Here is a 20,317-nt window from a genome sequence, read left to right as displayed (position 1 = left end):
CATGACTGTTCTTGTTCTGGGCATTTAATTTAATCCCAAACCAGTGAAGCTTTATGTAAGATACCCTGTCCTGTGTTGTTTAATTCATGTCAGTGACTGTAACTCCTCCCATGACGCCTCCGTAACTGATGTAAGAACAGATAATTAGTGACTGACACAGTGGCACAAACGAATGTATTCACTACGTTTTATTGCTTATGTTTGCCAATTAAGCTTTTAAGTATTTATCATTACTTCTTTAACACCATCCATCGACAAAGAACATGAGATCCGGCTGAAAGCAATGAAGAAATGTCATAAGCTGACCTTCAGTTAACATTTTTTCCCAGGTCAAGAGTGAAACCTGTTTTAAACCCACCTGTGAAGGATTAATACATCAGGACAAACAATTAATAAAAGTTGATAAAGGATTTCTTTATTTGTGTCTCTTCATACATGTATATCATTATATGTGATTACACCTATCCTATACTGTGTTATGAGTCATTCACTGTCTGTTGCTATTCCAGTTACAGTTCCTTCATAGAAGTTATATATATATATATATATATATATATATATATATATATATATATATGTTGGCAAACACATTAAAACTTAAAAATGTCATTAAATCTGTGCAAAACTACATTATAATGTGATATAAACAGTTTATTAAGAGTTTACTCAATGCTTATAAATGCTAAATAGAGGGAGTTAAAGAGAAAGACTTTACCATTAAGCCTTTGTCAAGTCTGTACTGTTCACACGCAGTAGAAATGTATATCTGCAGAGCCAGTAGAGTAAAGCCAAAGAAAAGTAGCTGAAGTGGTAGTTTTTGGCAACAAATTGAACAACAATTTTAAAGGAGCATGATGGAAATTCAAGTGCAGTAAATATTTCAAGCCTCTACACTCGTTAGGAAACTGTTGTGGAGTGGTGGTACATTAGTAATGCATTTTTGTTTAATTTGTTACGGGATGTTGGGCTCTGTCAGGCGGCTGCACTCTAGTGCTGCTAAGCTGAGTGTACTTCTGACAGGTGGTGTCACTCCTACGCGCCGCAAGTCACTCAACCAAGTGGTGCAGATGGTGCGTTGCGAGCCGTGTATGCCAACAGTCGTCGTTTTGGAGATAGTACTGTATATACCCCCTTTTTTCACTTGTAGTATTTCACATGATCTAATTTCTTCTTTAGGAAAGAATGGAAATAATCACAAGCTGTGATATTGTGTTTTACATTTACAACACAAATAGGAAAATATAATGTTGTGTAAAGACTAACAACAAAACAGCAAGGCCAGAAATCACTGAGCAAAACATTGTTGACAACATAGCCATGTAATTAATGTGAGCTGAAAGAAAAAGTGCAGTTACAGTATGTACATCAAATTTCAGGAAGGATCAAAAACTCGAGAAAATCTGACGTGAGATGTGCAACAGTGTGTCTGCACTTATTCCCGAATACAACATGCAGTCTGAACGAAAGGAAGTCGCCATGTGAATTATGCTGTATTGAATAAATCAATAAAATATTGTGACAGCAGTCCTGAAAACACAATGACCAAAATAAATAAATGAATAAATAAATAAATGAATAGTGTAAACTGATCAGATATTGTACATGTTTTCTACAAAAGTCTGGGAACCTTTTTTCTACAGTCATGTGACACAACAGTATATTGTCCAGCTGTTTTTGCGTATATGACATTTCTTACTGAATACTGAAAGCAAAAACAAATGGAGAATTGTAAATTGTTAATGTTGTAAATGAAGAAATGGTTTGATATTACTCTCATTCACTTTGTCACTGAGAGTTAGATGAGAAGATTGATACCATACACATGCTTGTTCATTAAATATGAAGTTTGGGCTGGTAAGCCTAGCTTAGCATAAACAGCTAGTCTGTTAACAAAATCCAGCTACTAGATCCCCTAAAGCTGACTAATTAACACAATATGTTGTTTGTTTAATCCACACACATGCAAAACTGTAAAAATGACAAGTTCTGGAAGTCACGGTGTCCAGCCAAGAAATAACCACAAGTAAAAACACAACTTGTTTTTACATCAATGTTTGTGTATGGATTGAACAAATGTGAAACTATACCATGATACGTGACTGTATCTTCCACAGTTGTGACGCTGCTGCAGTGACAAAATCTGTTCACAACACCTGCCACAGTCCTCAAAACCTCCTCTGTGGCAGTTCCTGCTACAGTAGGTGTCTCCGGGACCACCAATTGTCATGATGACACACACACACACAGACAATTGCGATTGTAATAATGTGTCAGTGAGCCTTCGAGCCATTTTTTAAAAACAGTCAGTCAAGCCATTTTCCAGTGTTTCGAGTCTTTAAGCTAAGCTAACAGTCACCTGGCTTCAGCTTCATATTCGTAGTGTCAATCTCCTCTTTAACTCTCAGTAATTAAGTGAAGAAGCAGATTTCCTAAAATGTCTTTAAATAGAGGCAGTGAATGACAGAATAATGGTTTTACAAAATGCTGGTGTGGATTCCATCAGCCTCTCTCTTGTTAATCAAAACTGGGCTTTGAAATCAGTCACTTTGACATCCTGACACAGTGTTTGAGCCCCTGTTAATCACAGGAGCAAGGTCACAGCAGTTCCAGTGCACACGTTCAAAACAGCAAGTGAGCAGTTGGTGGTATCAACTCCAAGACAAATTGAAGGAATAGTTTAGGGATTTTTGGAAATATGCTGAAATGTTTCCACCAGTTTCCTGTCTCTGTGCTAAGCTAGGCTAAACTAACTGGCTGATGAGGGTATCTTCATATGTGTTATACAAACATGTGTATGGTGTCTATCCTCTCATCTCACTCTTGGCAAAAAAGAGCATATTCCCAAAAATTTGAACTATTCCTTCAAGTCTGGTTTCAGTGCAAATTGTTTCCAGATCATAAACTGAGTTTGGCCTGTGTGTAGACTTACTAGTCATATTTGTCCATAGCAGCTAGGGAGTAAGGTAATGTCATAATACTAGGACCATTTGTCAGTTGTCTTGCCATTAGCAATACATTTTAACATTTTATACTGAAATTATGGGTACAATGTAATAACTGACCTACAGCAGTGTAAATAATTGTTTAGTCTGCGCTTTAACCCATGAGGTTCTGTACAATGTCCCAGGGTCTCCATATGGGTCACAGCAGAGTCATTAAAGTCTTTGTAAAACACATGTTCTGTAGATAAATCTTTGTGAGTGTGCATGTACAGACGCACACCGTCTGAGTGACAGTCCGCTCGTCAGTCTGCACTCACTATGATAAAAAACAGTTCATTATGGTTGTGCCATTCTGTCTTTCATTCGAAAACAAGAATGAGACAGAGATTGGTTTTAAAAAAAAGAACATCAGTGCATTAGTTGACATAATAAAGCCAGTAGATTAAGTTGAAGAGGGAGAAGGTGCAGGGGAATATTATCCGTGACCATCTGTCGATGGCGTTCACATCGGTGAGGTCTGGGATTTTGATTTTGAGCTGCGAGGATCGTCTCCGCAGACGGGTCTTCTTTAGATGTGCGTTCCTGTCTAGGCTGAGGCGGCCCGGCTCCCGTGGCACACTCGGCTTCCTGTACTGGACCCCCGAGTTGTCAAACACCATGGAGGAAGAGTTGTGAGTCTCGCTCACAGTGGTTGTGATCTCATTCCCTCCCACCTCGTTGTGGATCTCCAAGGTTGTCAGCAAAATGTTCCCCTGGGAGTCGACCTAGGCACAAGAGACAGGAGCAGTGTTAAAAATGGGCTGTGAGCTGAGGCTTCAGTGACTGATGACACATGTGCAGCATGCGTCAGGCCCCGGGGCCGGCATCGTCTTGCAGGCTGACAGATTACAGCCTGGAAAACAGAGAGCGGCCTTCAAAAGCAGGTTTCCTGTCCCAAAGTTAAATCACTTCTCACAAATCAGATCAAGGTTGAACTGGATGGCTCTAATACTAATGTCATGACAGCTGTTTCTTCCCACACAAAAACAAATAAATCATTCAGACCCATGTGGCAAAACCAGAGGTACAAGATGTACACAGTAATATAACAATGTGGTCATGAACCATGAGAGGAACCAACAAGGTGAATATTTATTTTCCTGCTCTGTCAACTTCGGTGTGTTTTGCCATACACTATCTCATTTATTTAAAGATGTGACCTTTTTATCATTTAGACAACTGACCTCCTTTCTTCCCACTTATTTAGATATTTTCAAAAGTTCTTCCACACTTGGTCCAATTCTTGTCCAAAACAATGTGGAACATTAAAGGAAAAATTAAAAGTGGACAGTGCAAGATATTAAAGGTCCATATTTTACACTTTTCCAGTGATTTATTTGAAGTGTTGATCTCCATAAGAAGATATATTTGTGGTTTTAAGAACCGAAAAGCATCTCAGTGTAGTTTTACATCTCCTCTCTCTGGAGTTCTAGTAACAACAGGTTGGTGAGCCAATCAGAAGAAAGACTCTGACTCTCTCCTCTGATTGGCTGACTGTTTCCTGAGTGATCTAATAAAAATATAGCAGATTTAAGGTAAATCTGCTCAGAGAAAGGTAAGGTAAGGTACTCAGAGAAACCAAATCGTGCAAGGCTGGATAGTAAGTCTAGTCTCATCGTGGCTTGGTGCATGGCTGTGGTCAGTGACTGTCTAGTTATGACATCACAAAGTTACAGAAGTCCTGGTGGCTCATTTTAAGGGTCAGTTACTTTCACAGCATTAATATAGCATCCAGACCTGCTTTATAATCAGGAAAGACATGGAAATCTTACTTTATACAATATGGGACCTTTAATAATCCAACAAAGATGACTGGACATATTTCTGTCTCAAAATTAATTTCTGTTCATATAATTTAATGTTTTATAAGATGCTGCGTAGGATGTATTATACCGAAGAAAAGATGCATAAGTGAAATGACATTTTTATGTTTGCGTTAAAACAAGAAATTAGGTAGTGACAAATCTTCAGGTACTAATGAAGGAGTTCATATTATGAAATATATAATATAAATATTAATTTTTTAAAAAATAATTAATAAATATTTATATTTCACAAGACTTATTTTAACATCAATGGGAAGTCCAAGAACAAAATGTGGCAGTTCAGATAGTGTTACAGGAGATGTAATTACCTAATGAGCTCCGTAATTAATAGGATTAAAATGTTATTTGTTTTGTTTTACTTTGTTTTAATTGTCTTAATATTGCAGTAATGATGATTTTTTTGTATTGAGCACTCCTGGCAATAAATTGTAAACTACAGTGGTTCAAGACTCCTAAAGCAATATGCATTAATCCAGCTGACATTTTGGTTGGTGTAATGAGAAAGACACAAAAACATACAGATAACAGGTAAAAAACAGGTAAAACACCAAAGAGGAAAAGGCAACATAAAGAGGAATCTACTGATGGCAGGTAGAGATGCTGGGATGAAGAATGTTCCTTGGTTAAATGAGGGGATCAAACTTTGCCCTGCAGCTGCAAAGTTTCAGTAGAGGTTTCACAGACATGACACAACAGGCAGTGACAGACACTCACCCCTCGTGAGTGACGACGCCCTTGTACCTGATTGGACTGTTTAACAGACGAAGACTTGCAATTGCCTCCTTCCAGTATGGACTAGCCAGGAGAAACACAAACAACAAACCCCTTTGTCTGAGCTTTGTTCAGGTGTTGATAAGTTCAGGACGAGGAGCAGTGTTACTGATTTGCACTAAAATCACAATAAACTAAAACCACAACATACTCATAACCAATTTTTGCAGGTTTAGCAGCACATTGTCGGGGTTTGGTCACCAAGACAGTGCCAACTGAGGCTGCACGACATACAAAAAAATATATATATATTTTTGCAGATATCGTATTTGCGATATGAGTCATGGGGAATCTCTATAGTGCCACAACACTTATGGTGCAATGTTGTGACACATTTTGCGTCAATCGGAAAAATGTGCAATTTGCAATTTTTTGAAATACATCTTGCGATGTGAATATTGCACTAGGCCATATTACGATTTATATTCCAGTTTGTTTAATTATGAAGCTCTAGTGCTTGTGTTTTTGTGGCATGTTAAGTGGCTTGACATTGCTTGTAGACCTTACAAGACCAGGGCCCGCTGTCCTGAACCTCTTTGCTAATCTATGTGAATTGATAAGTGTAACTGGATTCCCAGCTGCATGGCAGTAATCCTCACCTTGGGCCTGTCAAATTCATTCCGGTCATTATTTGCCTTCTGCGCCTTCTCTGCCAATTTCTTCTGCATCTGAGGACCTCTTCCAAAGAAGATGTAGTTGACGAAGGCATATTCCAGCAGAGCCAGGAAGACGAAGACGAAGCAGCCCATCAGGTACATGTCGATAGCTTTGACATAGGGGATCTTGGGCAGAGTCTCTCTCAAATGGGTGTTGATGGTTGTCATGGTCAGGACAGTGGTGATCCCTGAAAGAAAAAATGAATTACAGTCACCATATTGCACAAGTAACTTTAAATATGAACTATACAGTCATTAAACAACACAGATGATGTCTTCCAGGTTTTAGGTTTCAGGCAAATATTACTAGCAATTAAGATTTTCAACATTTAGTGTCAAACTAAGATGGTAGAGATTCATTTGCTCTCAGTCTCAGTGGAACACCCTGTGCTTTAACAGTCCAGTGACCTTTTCTGTATCAGCCACCTTTGCATGCACAAAGAAATTTGTCCTTAGGCCTGATACTGACATAACCCTCTGTGGGTGAACTCATGTAAATGTCATAACTTAAATTAAAAAGAACAACCTGGTTAAATTCTGTTTCCTAGCTTAAAAAAGTTACAACAAATTTTATTTCTTTCACATGTAGTTTTAGCTTTCTCCATGGAAAAAATGACATGTTAATACCGGCATCATGATTATATATGAAACCCGACACAAAATAACATCAATAAAGTAAATTTTTATTGTAGTTGGATGACCCATTTTGAATCAGTTTCCATCTGCTGGTATCAGTAATGTTTCAGTCAGAGTGGAGTTGACACCAGCTGCGATGGTGTGAATTCAAATTATTGACTAATCAGTTAGGCATACTACTCAAGGCCTATTAAAATGTCATATTGCTGACGTTAGACCACTACATGAGAAGTCCTGCTTACCTGGCTATCATAACAGGCTTTTTAAGAGGTTCTATAATTATAACTTTAATTAAAATTAATTTGCACAGTGAATTAAATTACAGGGGTGAAATAGTTTGTCACGACCCAATCTCTAAAATAAAGGTATCCTCAATAAGAATGCTATTAACTATTGACAAACACTGTATCTTTCTGTCAAGGTCTAAAGTCATCTTCATCTGCTGCAGATACATTTCCCTAAAACCTGGTTATAACAGTTAAAAAAGTAAAGAGTAAAACCTTAAAATTTGTTCAGATGAAATTTCCTGGATGCTTCTTGGAAACTTTGAAGTTACTTAGATACACAAAAACAGCTCCACTATATGTTTTAAAGCTAATGTAGCACACAAAGAGAACAGGCTCAGCAAATGCAGCAATTAAATAAACAGCAGTGCTGTAACTCTCCTGATAAAGTGCACCATCAACAATACATGTGTCTGCGTTGTTTTTGTGTCTCCTAGATGGCTCACCAACCTGGACACTGTGCCTATTTCTGTCGATTGAGGCTTACATAATTAAAGCAAAAATGTTGCACTGTACAGTATGTGTGAGGGTGTCAAGAGCGCTGTGGGTACATGGCATTGATTTCTGCATAACAAAGGGAGGAATAAGAGCCTAAACTCTCTCAGAGCTCAGGAGAGAGGGTTACTCAACAAACTGCAAAATGTTTTCACTGCAGTACTGTAGACTTTACATTTCTCTCTGACATTACATCAGTAAAAAGTACACAGACGGATTTAGAAGTGATAAACATAGATGACATCTTCTAGAGTCTGAACAGCTATAGCTTTGCAACTGAATGTTAAAGTGATGTGAATGTGAGTCTGTAATACGGGCAATACTTTGCATTTAAAGATTTTGTAAGGATGTGTTGTTAGCATTCCTAAATCAAGAACATGAAAGCTGAAGTGTAAGGAAAGTTTATTTGCTGTAACGCTAGTTGCAACAGTTAGCACTGCAGGCTAACTAGTGTCTTACCTCAAAGGTCAAGGGGCACATCAATAACGAAAATTCATTAATTTGTAGTGTTACAGGTTAGATTAAGAAGAGCCACCTTCCCAACCAGCATATACACTTTAGCATTTCCTCACTGCGTAGAGCCCTGTCCTCCATGTGATCAAAGTTCAGGCTAATGTTTGCAGCTCTGTCCTGGTCCTTAATGTAACTGGGGAGAATTTAAAAACCAGCAACCTCAACCAACCTTGAACCCGTTAATAACTTTACATTCACAAAAGATGTCAGTTAGTCCACATCTTAAAAGCCTTTTTTTTGCTGTGATAAGACCTGAAAACCCAAACAAGTATGTAAGCTAAAGAGCCAAAAAGGGTTATGTTAGAACATAATCACGGTCTGGTCCTACTGTTTTCCTTATCCTCCATAACACTAGGACTCGATCTACACTGTAACACAACAACAATGCTCTCTTTATTTCCCTGTCGTCTACATGAATCATCAGCTCACGAGGATGCTAACTTTTTGCCTGGAAAACGCAGCTTTAGCCTCCGTCTTTTACGACAACATCGTGTACGTAGTCATCATGTGCATGTTTAAGCATATTTAACTCTTTTACAGGGTTCTTGTTGTAAAACAAATGAAGCTGAAACATTATCAAATGCCTCTTTAAGACTGTTTTCAACAAACTCATCATGCTGATGTTAGCTTAATTAGCTAGCTGCAACAAATCTGCCAGCGACAGTTGTTGTTTTAGTCAGCAAAATAAATGTTTAATGAGATGGTGCTTTGCAAAGGCTCAATTACCTGATATAAATCTATACACCATGCAACTCTGGTGAGTTTTTTTTTTCTTTTTTAAAGATTTATTTTACCTTCATTCACATGGACAGGGGAGAGAGACAGGAAAGGCAAGGGAGAGCGAGGATTTAAACCACTGCAGCAAAGACTCAGCTGCCGCTGCGCCCCATCTAGTGATATTTTAAGTAAATACACAGTATGATCTCTTAATGTCCCACTTGAAACGTCATTTTCCACTGCTTATGTATGAAGCGAGACAGATATCCCTGCAAATTTAGTTTTGCTCAGGATATCCACGCCACCATAATGGCAGACAGAATGGAAACCTAGAGTGAATCATCACATAAACAGAATTGAATTTGGATTTGGATACTACAGTAAGTGTAAATGGTTTCTAAAGTGCATCGATCTCACAGCGTTTCAGACAGTGGTCTTATGAATGACGAGGCGTTGCAGCAGCTGAACCACAGGATTGTGTTCCCTGAACAGGTCTGGCCCTAGGGAGGTTCTTCCAAATCTAGCTGGTCACCAGCCCCCACTGAAATGTACCACATCCAAATTATCACAGCCTATTCACAACTGATGTTTAATGAATGCAGCAATAAGATGCATCATCTTACACAGTGCTTGAGTGCATAGATGCTGAATGAGGATTTCCATTAAGGCAAATATTCTGGCAGAGATCAATGCAATTAGAGGAGGTGGGGTGTTTTCCAGTGATGAACTGAATCTCATATTTGTTTCATTCCCAGAGGCCAGTGGAAAGTGTGAGTCTTAGATCTAAGTCAGCCTCCTATTACACCACAGTACAGCTGCCTCAAACAGGCTTAAAGGAACACACAGATGTGATAATTCTTTTATTTAGAGTCTAATATTTTTCCATTCAAATATGACCAAAATGTAGGAAGACATCTCCACCAGTACTCTGCTGTAGTTGAGTGTAATGTCATATCACAAGCTTTTTCCACCACGTCCCCTACCCAGAGCTGGATACTGTTTGAAACACTCAAGCTGAAACTTCACCTCGGTTTTAGTGCAAATACCATACTTGATCATTTAAATTATACTAATAATGTTCTACAAATCCATTCTAAACAAGCCAAACTTTGAACCATAACAGTAAAGTTTCACACTGTAAAAGCAAAACAAAGAGCTAAAAGAGGCTAAAAACCTCAACACAGGAGACTGGAGACTGCTAATTCTTGGCGGATTTGTCACTTCTAGCTACAACTTTCACATTACACATAATCATGTGATCCATTCTTATTATAAAATATTTGCTGGGGCAGCTTTAACTCCTACTTCCAGACAGTTTTAAAAACATAAAAACAAATCACATCCCCATGTTTATGTCTTCTTCTGCCCAAGAACACCCAACCCATCATCTTTTCAGGGCACAGTGTGGTAAATTTCACAAGCTTGACACAATCTCACAGCAAATGCTTTTTCTACTGTATAACGTCTTTGCAGAAGAGAGGCCATCAATCATAAACATACCCCATGTAACAACACACTCACATTTTCGACTGTGTAGCCATCAATTCAGAACATCATCATTACCTCCCACTTGAATGCCATCTCTTTCTTTTCTCTTTTATCTCTCTGGGCAGACTACCTGTGCGAGTAAGATGGCGTACAACTGCAGCAAAGCACCATCGAATTGGTGTTTAGCAACTGACAGAGAGTAAAGTGACAGAAGAAATTTGCAAAGCACATTCTGAGGAGAAATGTGGAGTTGAAACAGTGAAAATGAGCCTCCTTTAGGGAGAAAAAAAAAACAGCTTAGTGTTATTTTTCACCGACATGAACAGAGAAGTTATAACGTGTAGTTGTCAGTGTTTATATCAAAGTAATCTTTCACTGTGTGGTCTATGTTTGCTGTAATAATTCTTCTTTTGACACGACATTAAGTGTGTTGCATCACCTTTTACCCTGCTCTATATGCTTTATTTATACCAGAGCATTTCTATTTGTTTTGTTTCTCACCTGATCCTATCAATCAGTTGAAAAAAGACTGGACTGCAGCAATCACTGACGCTGCACTGAGGAAGGCATTAGCTGAAACCTGTGCGGTTGTTACAGACAAAGCAGATACCTTGGCAGGACATAGCAGGAAAAGCAAAGGTGTAAGTGATGCCTGCTATTTTAGCAATAATTCTAATGTATCTCACCACATGCATGCTCATATAGTTTAGTTACACATCACAGTATGAGTTCAGTAATGCAGATTATTCAGGGCATAGAAGAGAATGCATCCTCCGGTGTGTGTGTGTATATGTAAGAGAGACAGAGAGGAAGAGAAGGCGGACTTCATAGTCACAGTGTAGCACGCAATGTTTCCATAGCTTACAACTGAGGCTGCTTTGTCACTTTTTGAACCGACATGCCTGAACCCATGGTATTTTCTAGTATAAGCTTGCCTGAACCTGCCCGACCCACGACATCACCACTTCAGATGCTGCAGGGATTTAGTGAACTGAAGACGATTTTTATTAGCTGATTTTGGCTGGAGAGTGTTTAATTGAAATAAATCATTTATATGAAGTACTAATCTGTTTTTGCAATATGTCTGCAGGAACTATTTAGTTTGAAATAATGTGGGTTTTCATATAATAATCATATAAACGGTTTTACCAAATCATTATTAAAGTTACTACCTGCTGGAAAATCATACAGACATACAAATTAGAATAAAGTAACAGAAAATAACAGAATAGATAAAAATAGTGAATCAAACTAGGCTGTTAATGTGACCACATTTAGAGAAATGGCTGCTTTTCCCGGTTCATGGTTGGAGATTTTAGATAAAGCCTGACCGTAAAGATTAATGTGTGCACGCACGTGCAGCTGCAGGATGTGCACACTGACACACATGCACATGCACACGTCACACATGCACATGTACATGTGTCTGAATGGCTGAGTTGTAGTTATCACACACAGATGCACATACACACACACAGGTCTATCTCTGTCTCTCTGAGTTTACACTGTTTACACACATTTGTTGATATCCGTGCAGTTTGCACTGAAGTAATGGATACCAGTGAGATGTCATCTTATAATGCTTTTTTGACTAATAAATATATTGAATGGAATCATTTGTTTCCAGAAAATCATTTTGTGTGGGGGTGATATAGTTCCTGTCCTCTGTCAGGTTTTTAGCTATGAGACAGTGGTTGTCACTGTTCACAAGCCTATAGGCCCAAACCATAAAACACAAAAGACGTCTATCTGAAGGTGAAACTACACACCTGAGGTCAATCTATTGCACGGGACACATCATACCTAATGCAACTCTGGCAGCTGAGGCATCATAATTTATCCAGAATGACACCCAAGATAGGATGGTGATGAGGATGGAGGGCATGTACGTCTGCAGGATGAAGTATCCAATGTTTCTCTTCAGCTTGAAGCTCAGAGACAGTCGGGGATAGGCACCTGCAGCAAAAAAATAAGAAGGGGAAGGTGAGAGGGAAATAGTCTTTTTTAATTCAAGAGGAACACTGGGATGTCTTGCAATTTGCTTTGGTTCCTATGGCAATGGTCTCATGAACTGGTTTCATCACCATGGAAACAAGCAAGTGTGGTTTAAATTGCAAATCATCTGATAAAATTTAGCCTTGAGATTATCTGTGTGCAAGCACCACGATGCAGAGCAAATAGAAAACATTACAAAATGTTTACACACACACACACACACGATAATAAAGGGACAGTTTAAGGAAATTATTTTCTTTCTAGCCAACAGTTGTATGAGAAGGTTGATACCACTCAAATATCTGCATGATAAATACAGTATGAAGCTGCAGCCAGCAGTCGCTCGCTTTAGCTGGGACTGAAAACAGCTAGCCTGCCTTTGTGGCTTTTGCACGTTTTTGTGTTTTTGTATGATTTAAACAAATCAAATGTACGTTAAGTGTTGGTGAGCTTTAGAGGTGCTGACAGGCACACTTTGTTACCTTCTGACAGAGCCAGGCTAGCTGTTCACCCCTGTGCCAAGTCTTGTCAAGTCAAGCTAACATCTAAGCTAAATTTAAGCTAAGCATCTGCTAGCTGTAGCATCATATTTACTTTACAGATATGAGTGGTGTCAATCTTCTCCTCTAACTCATGAAAGCATGGAAGTGAATAAGTGTTTCCCAAACTATTTCTTTAAGTTGACTAAAACATTTTCATATAATTTGCTAAACAAACACAATACAAAAATACATACTACACAACACACAAATGCTTACTGATCCTATCAGAAATATAGATTCATATTATTTTATCAGTTGGCCTTCACCATAATTTCTTACAGTACAACAGTTACTGTGGTCAAAATACATGAAACTGGGACTGTCCCACTTTTTTAATTCATAGATAAAAACATTGGATACTTTAATGATATGTTGACAGCCAAGCTGGAAATGTCCGTAGTTTTCATGTCAGAAATGTGGTCACCTTAGTTTTTATCTAAGCAGACTGAAAAATCAAGAGGCACTGGCTATAGTTAACATACACCAATTAGCTGAAAAGAATAGAAGAAATATATGGGTAGTTAGCAGTCACAGGACGTTGTCTACCTTACAAAGCAGCACATCTGTTTTCTGTGTTAATTGTCAGCAGCCAATATTTTATTTTCTTGCTCATTTATACCTGAACAGGGACAAGACTGTTGAGAAGATTGTACTAGAGAGTCTCTGGTGACATCAAAGTCTATGCAAACACTATTTGGCCTTGTTGCCCCTTAATGGTTATTACTGCAAGCTAACTGACTGACTAAACATAAGGCCAGTGTGTGCCAGGCGTTATGTCAGATGTTAACAGCATCTGCAGATGCTCCTGAGAGCTTGTTTGCATCAAGATTTGAACCTGATTATAATGAGCTCTAATACCCCTCACAGTATTATCTCTCAGAGATGTTCGGACAATATCCATCCTACTTGACACTAGTTCAGCAGTGGGAATAATCACTGTTTTGGTGCCTCTGAGGTTTTGTATTATAAGAGAATAATTCATGCTGTCGGCACGCTGCCTCATGAATACATTATACGGCTGTAAGCACAGGCGCCAGTCTTTTATCAAGAGCTTCAAGAAACAAAGGGATAATTGCCTCTCTATTATTATTTCCAGTTCTGGTCTTCTAGCGAGAGAGGTCATGGTTATTGTAATTAAGTGCTTCATGGGAAACTTTAAAGGCCCTAAAAACAGATTTTTTTCAATCAGTTTCTTACTGTGAGTGATGGGAGCACTACAAGAAAACACCATTTTCTGCCTAATGGTTACTTCACATCAGAGAAATGAGTAGTTGGAAAAAAGAAACATCTTTGCACCAATCAGGATTCAGCGAGTTTTGAATCAAATCTGTAACAGTTGGTGGTTGTTTGGTCACTGTCAACAAATCTGATCAAAGCTCATCCACATACAGTGTGAAACTCTTAATAAATAACACTTAAATAATACACTTCAGCCATTTTAAGAGGATGACATTGAAGAGGAGCACTGGTGCAGTCGGATTTAATTAGAAAAAATGCTTCAAATTTTAGCAAAAGTGAGAAAAGCACTCCATAGGATGTTTTATTCATGGATTTAGTCATAAACACACAACTGTGTATTAACTGAACAGCATTATTGTGACTTCCACTCACCTGTGGAAAAGACCACATTCCTGGAGACCAGTTTGTAGTCGACTATGGAGAACTGAGGGAGCTCGATGCGCGTCACCCCGGTCACTGCATTGTCTCCTCCTTTCCAGTAGAACTCAATGTCATCTGTGGTGTAACCATCTGCAAAAGGAGACATAGAAAACAAGGTAAGTTGTGATTCTTATGAGTGGAAAAGCACTGAAAGAACAGTCGTCTCATTTTTGTTGCAGGGCTAAAATCAATCACGCATTTTTATTTGTTTAAGTGAAATCTGGGGATCTACTACCTGCAGTTGATTTATAGTAAACCCTATGAGTCACATAGACTCGTCTGGCTCTAAGTGCTGATTGCATGAGATGTAAATCTTCATGGGGATGTGTGTCACTGCAGGCAGACAGACTTCCACTACCACATGCATGGGCTTCATAACTGTCAGTAGTTTATGGCAGCACAGAGCCAAATATATCATCAAGATGTATGAAGTTGAACTAATTATTACCATGCTCCACTGTGGAAATCACTGTCTGGTTAAAACCTTTCTGTGCAGGCGAAGTGGCTCTAACTGGAGAAGGTGAAGCGAGCAATCTCACTGAGATACGACAGCTTCATAAATCGAAAGCAATTCAGCAGTCGGTGCAGTTTCTGTCTTCATGAGAAGGGGAGTGTGAGAACTCTTTTTTATGAGAATCACAGTGCTGTTCATATTTTTAAGTGATGAGAAAGTGGAGCTGTCTGCTGTATTTCTTTACTAGGCACAAGACGTTGGGCTTGAACTTACAACTCTCAATTTCCAGAGTGCAGTTCTGCTCGTCCAGCGGGTATCTCCTCAGATCCATCATGCAGGCTGCTGTTGTCGTGATTCTGAGTGAAAACAACAACAATAGAGAAATATATATCACTTGGGGGGGGGGGTCATTTATCAAGACACATTACTGAAACACAATAGAAGAGGATGAAATTGGAAATGCATGGAGATGTGCTTGCTTTCTGTCTCCAGCAGAAACAAGATAAAACTAATCCAAACTGAACGAATGAGTAGTGAGACACAAACATCCTGGTTAATGCAATGACGTTCATTATTATTTGGTTGAAAGTAAAATTTGCTGCCAGTTACTGCTAATGGCACCAGGCGTTAGAGGCGCAGTTCAAATAAACCTGAGGTGAGTTATAAGATGAGTTGATATGAGACCTGCTGTGCTAACAGAGAAGAAGAATTGCAGTTTAAATGGCTTCAAGAAAACAAATAAAACATCCAGCCACTTCAAGTGTCTTGGGCAGATTGGATAAATATGTAATAGTATATAAGCCCAGAGTAAATGCAACCAATAGGCATTAGAGATGGATTGGTAGCTAATCACTGAAACCATCTTGGAGGGTGGTGTGAAGTGAAGAAAATGTATAAATACGTCCATTTCTCCAGGCTGCATCCGTAATCAGTAATGCTGGCAATTGTATCTGAGTGGAGTGGGTCAAGCCAGAGGAAAAACTGTTCTTTGGCTAATGGAGATGCATATACAGAATCTGGAAGCGTTAATAAAAGTTTATCATATCTGGATTTCATTAGGATATGAGACCACTTGAATGGCGCGTGTTGATGTGCCTTTATCTACAATCAGTGCCTGAATCTGTCTTCAAATAGTTGCTCCATTGTAGCGCCCCACTGAAATGGGAATTACTGTAATGAAGATTAAGTCATTTTCTGTAAATTCTCTTCATGACGTCTGTCATTCTATCTATCTATCTAATGTACAAACTGTTTTTCTTAGTTGTTAGAGTCAGATGAGAAATAAAGTAGTTAAAAAAAGTAGTAAATTATGTGCAGCCACAATAGAAGTTTGTACGACCACAAAGAGAAATGCTGATGTGTGTGTGGAAATGATGAACTTTGTAGAGAACTGCTTTACAGTTATTCTGAATGGCTTTGATGCAGTTCACACTTCAGAAAGGTCATTCTCACAACTCTTAATGCAGTTCATCATTTCCCCTCACACATTCTCTTTGTTCCTATTTTCCCAAACATAGCTCCATGTTTGTCCTTTTGCTTTCATCAGTTACAGCAGTTTATTGTTTGAATTTACAAAGAACTCATTCACGTTTCATTGTTGTGTGTGAATATATTTGTTTGCTCTACATAACATTTTTTAAGTGTGCTGACTTTAGAAAAAGGTTTGGTTTTTATTAAAATATCAAAACATTTGGTTTGTAAGTAAAGCACTGGTTAAAGGACTTTATTCATTGCTGACAATGTTGAAGTGATTGACTGAATTTGCATGTTTCAACACTTGTCAACAAGGTTTTGATTGTTTTAGGGGCTTTTGCTCAGATGATTTAGAGCTATGAGAAATGCATGAAGAGTTGTGAGAATGACGTTTCTGATGTGAGAACTGCATCAAACGATGGAGAAAAAGTGTAAAGTCTGACAACAGATAAACACAGAGGAAGTTTTCATTAACTGGGTAACAGGAGGCCTCTCTTTGATATATCCCTAATAATGGCCACTGAGATAAAAAAAAAAGAAAAAAGGCCACTATGTGAGAATTATGGTCACAGCAGTGCTCACCTGAGGCCGTAGAGAACAGTGCCGTCTGGGTGCAGTCGAATCATACGGTTCTTAACGGTGACACCGTGCACAAAGGACTTCTTGTCATTGAGGAAATAGGTGTCAGGGACCCAGAGCTGGTCTGCTACTCTGTTGTCCAGTGTCAGGTTGAGAGGGATCCCTGCATAGGCCAACCTCTTATCTCTCCAGTACTGCTGGAAGTACATGGTCAGCGTGTAGTCCTGTGGGGAGTAAAACACTATGGTCATGTCGCTGTACTTGACAACAGACATTAGTCAAGGGCATCGTATGAAAAATATAATTTTGTTTCAGACATTTGCAATTTCTTGAGGCCATTGAAGGCAACACTGTCTTAACTGAAGCCAGAGCTTCCTTTCTTACAAGGTTATCAAGTAGATAGATAGATAGATAGATAGATAGATAGATAGATAGATAGATAGATAGATAGATAGATAGATAGATAGATAGATAGATAGATAGATAGATAGATTGATTGATTGATTGATTGATTGATTGATTGATTGATTGATTGATTGATAGATAGATTTAATGACATATTACACACCATACATGCTATAATATGAAGCTATTTCAATTATTTACGAGTGGATCCATCAAACACAAAAGCTTTTCCCGGCCTTTAATGGAGCTCTTTACTAGCTCACTTGGCTTTGTTCTGCTGACTAATGTTCTCTTAAATAAATAAGCAGGTCTCAGGAAATAAACAAAAACTTGGCTGTGCTGAAAATGCCTACATTTCAATCCTCTGGAGCGATGGCATAGTCATAATAAAGTGCTCAAACGTGCCTGGATTTCCTTTGGTCATAAAAAGTCCATATGTCTCTTTTCAACACTGAACCAATCCACTAATGAATTAATAGTTGTTGTGTGCGGTTCTTTACCTCAGAAACCACTGACCTGATTCTGACAAAAAAAGAAATGCACTGCTTTTGTTGATTCCCTCATTACTCTATACACAGCACACACTGGTGCAAAGGGACAGCTGCATCATGCCTGGCTGACAAACTGTGTGCTTGTTTTGTGTCTGGAGTGGATGCGATGTGACTGACAGTATAATATAAAATAATATTGACTCCTATGAATAATTCAGTGTTTGCAGATGCAGAATATGTATTTGTTCTCTTACCCTGTATTAAAAAGTTACCTCTCTACTGTGTGTGGGTTTTCATCCTTCTTGCTGCGGAGAGTATTCAGTCAGTTTAAAAAATGAAATGATGAAAAAATGATCCTCCTGACTCATGTCTCCTCAATCTGCATATAAACAGAAGGCCGCAGACACACTTTCAGCTCTTCAGAGGAGGTTAAGCTTGTGAAGTAAGTGATATACTGAGAGTCTTTCCCTGGCTTGAGACCTGGCTGTTTTAGTCTTTGTGTCTCTGTAGAAATGCCTTCACCCTCCCAGCTCTCGTTCCCCCCCTGTGAACAGAAGATGCCCTCATTACGCTCCCTCCCACATACAGCAGAGGTGTGGGCTTGGTGAATCAGCTTTACACAACATCTCTTATACTACAGAGACGGAGCCCATCCACAGTACCAACCCTCTCACTCAGTGTCTGGACCACAACTATTTTAGTCTGATTTAGATCTTCACATCCCGCCTCAGCAGTTGTCCTTGACTGCCTTAAACACTACTGTAGCATCTCAGAAACAACACTAAGTTAGATCATCTCGGTGTACACACTGTACAGTACGCCCTCCTGCTCCCAGGACCCTGCAGGTCCCACAGGGCTCGATTCCAGGCCTCAGCCTATTCCCTACAGAGGGCTTTGTGTTGGTACAGAGAGACTCTCTGACAGCCACACTGGAGGTCGGTTTAGCAAACTTTTGCTAAATAAAAATCAGCTGCTCAGAAAGTGACTCAAGAGCCACGTACTGATTAATTTAAGAAACAATTTGCTACAGCTCCCTGTTTTTAATCAAAAATCCTCTGTTTCAACATCATCATTTGAACTTGTAGGTTCATTTTCTTATGCTTTTGTTTTATTACTTGGGCATTATTTTGTCTTAATGTGTTTTGTATATTTTCAGGTAAAGTTTAACACTTATGTAATGTACATTTCTGACACTGTGTGTTATAAAAGTAAGAAAATCTAATTTGATCTCCCTTAAGAGAAAATATAAGAAATTAAAGGTGCAAGACTGAATCTATGTGCACATTCCTACTTTTTCTTTTTAAAATGAAAACAATCTCTGTCCAGACGAACATTTTAGCTCCATATCAGAAACAATATCCATCCATACTTTCACACCTGAAAACGCATATCACATGACCATTCATGAACATGGTGGTGAAAACAGGAAGCACAGTGTCGACTCTGCAGTTGATTACTTGCTGTAAATACAATATATGAGGAACAGTAAAGACAGATGTAGCATTAAAATGCAGAATTTAACTGCACAACACCTGCTAGCAAAGACAACAAGGTCAGTGACGCTTGTATTTAATTATCCATGTGGCTTTCACCACTGGTGGTCATGACCGATAAGAGCCAATCAGGAAGCGAATGTTTGTGTCTACATCATCGTTTCCAAAAGTCTTTTTCCCTGTTCAGACTGCAGTGCAACCCTGGAGTTTTCAAACTAGCATTTCCAAAAATCTCAGTTTCCGGAGAAGTGTGGACACTCAGCGTAAATGCAGCAAAAGTGATGCTAAACTAAAACATTCACAGCCGTGCTTGTGGCTCTGTGAGACACGACTGTGCTTTGACCTAAATGCTAATGCCAGTCTGCTGATCAGCTCACAATAAAAGCTAAAATAATGACGTTTAGCAGATAAAATATTTTACCATGTTCACCAACATACAGCAGCTTCGATGCTGTGTCAACTGTCTGTGTATCACTGTAAACAACCAAAGCCACTTTAGAAGCATTTGAGCTACTCAGCATAAGTTAATCCTGTGAGGTAGATAGAAACAGAAAGACTATAATCTTGTCCCTCAAAATAGATTTGAACTTTCAGCTTCTATTACTAAACTTGTTCGAAAATTAAGGCTCACTGAAACAGTTGAAATCAATATTATGAAATGGCAAGATCACCTAAAATAATCATCAGCCATTTCTATCAAAGAAGGAACAATTTATAGAGAATGATTGTGCAGTTACATTTGACCGGAAAGGCTCTGCTCTGTGAGGAGGCACTCAAAGAGTCCAAACAGATTCTGCTGAGAGAACTAACCCCTGCAAACACACTTAACAATCACTTACATTTAATTTGATTTAATAAA

General features: G+C 38.7%; 1 protein-coding gene across 4 annotated transcripts in view; it reads right to left on the bottom strand.

Moving 5' to 3' along the window:
• Positions 1-393: 393 nt before the first annotated feature.
• gabrb3 (gamma-aminobutyric acid type A receptor subunit beta3) overlaps positions 394-20,317 on the bottom strand; it is a 53,420-nt gene continuing 33,496 nt past the window's right edge. For 2 of the 4 annotated variants that reach the window (XM_071487105.1, XM_071487106.1), the window contains 7 exons: positions 17,073-17,293; positions 15,291-15,373; positions 14,516-14,653; positions 12,171-12,323; positions 6,178-6,422; positions 5,522-5,602; positions 394-3,706 (listed from right to left, as the gene is read on the bottom strand). In XM_071487105.1, coding sequence (XP_071343206.1) covers positions 3,359-3,706; positions 5,522-5,602; positions 6,178-6,422; positions 12,171-12,323; positions 14,516-14,653; positions 15,291-15,373; positions 17,073-17,293 — 1,269 coding nt within the window. In that variant the 3' untranslated portion in view covers positions 394-3,358. The remainder of the gene's footprint in view (positions 3,707-5,521; positions 5,603-6,177; positions 6,423-12,170; positions 12,324-14,515; positions 14,654-15,290; positions 15,374-17,072; positions 17,294-20,317) is intronic. The other 2 variants (XM_071487107.1, XM_071487108.1) reach the window with 1 other exon arrangement.

Source organism: Trachinotus anak, unplaced genomic scaffold (assembly GCF_046630095.1).
Source record: "Trachinotus anak isolate AG129_WGS33_773 ecotype Australia unplaced genomic scaffold, CSIRO_AGI_Tana_v1 ptg000010l, whole genome shotgun sequence".
In the NCBI taxonomy this organism is placed as follows: Eukaryota; Metazoa; Chordata; class Actinopteri; order Carangiformes; family Carangidae; genus Trachinotus; species Trachinotus anak.
This window is presented reverse-complemented; position numbering and strand designations above follow the sequence as displayed.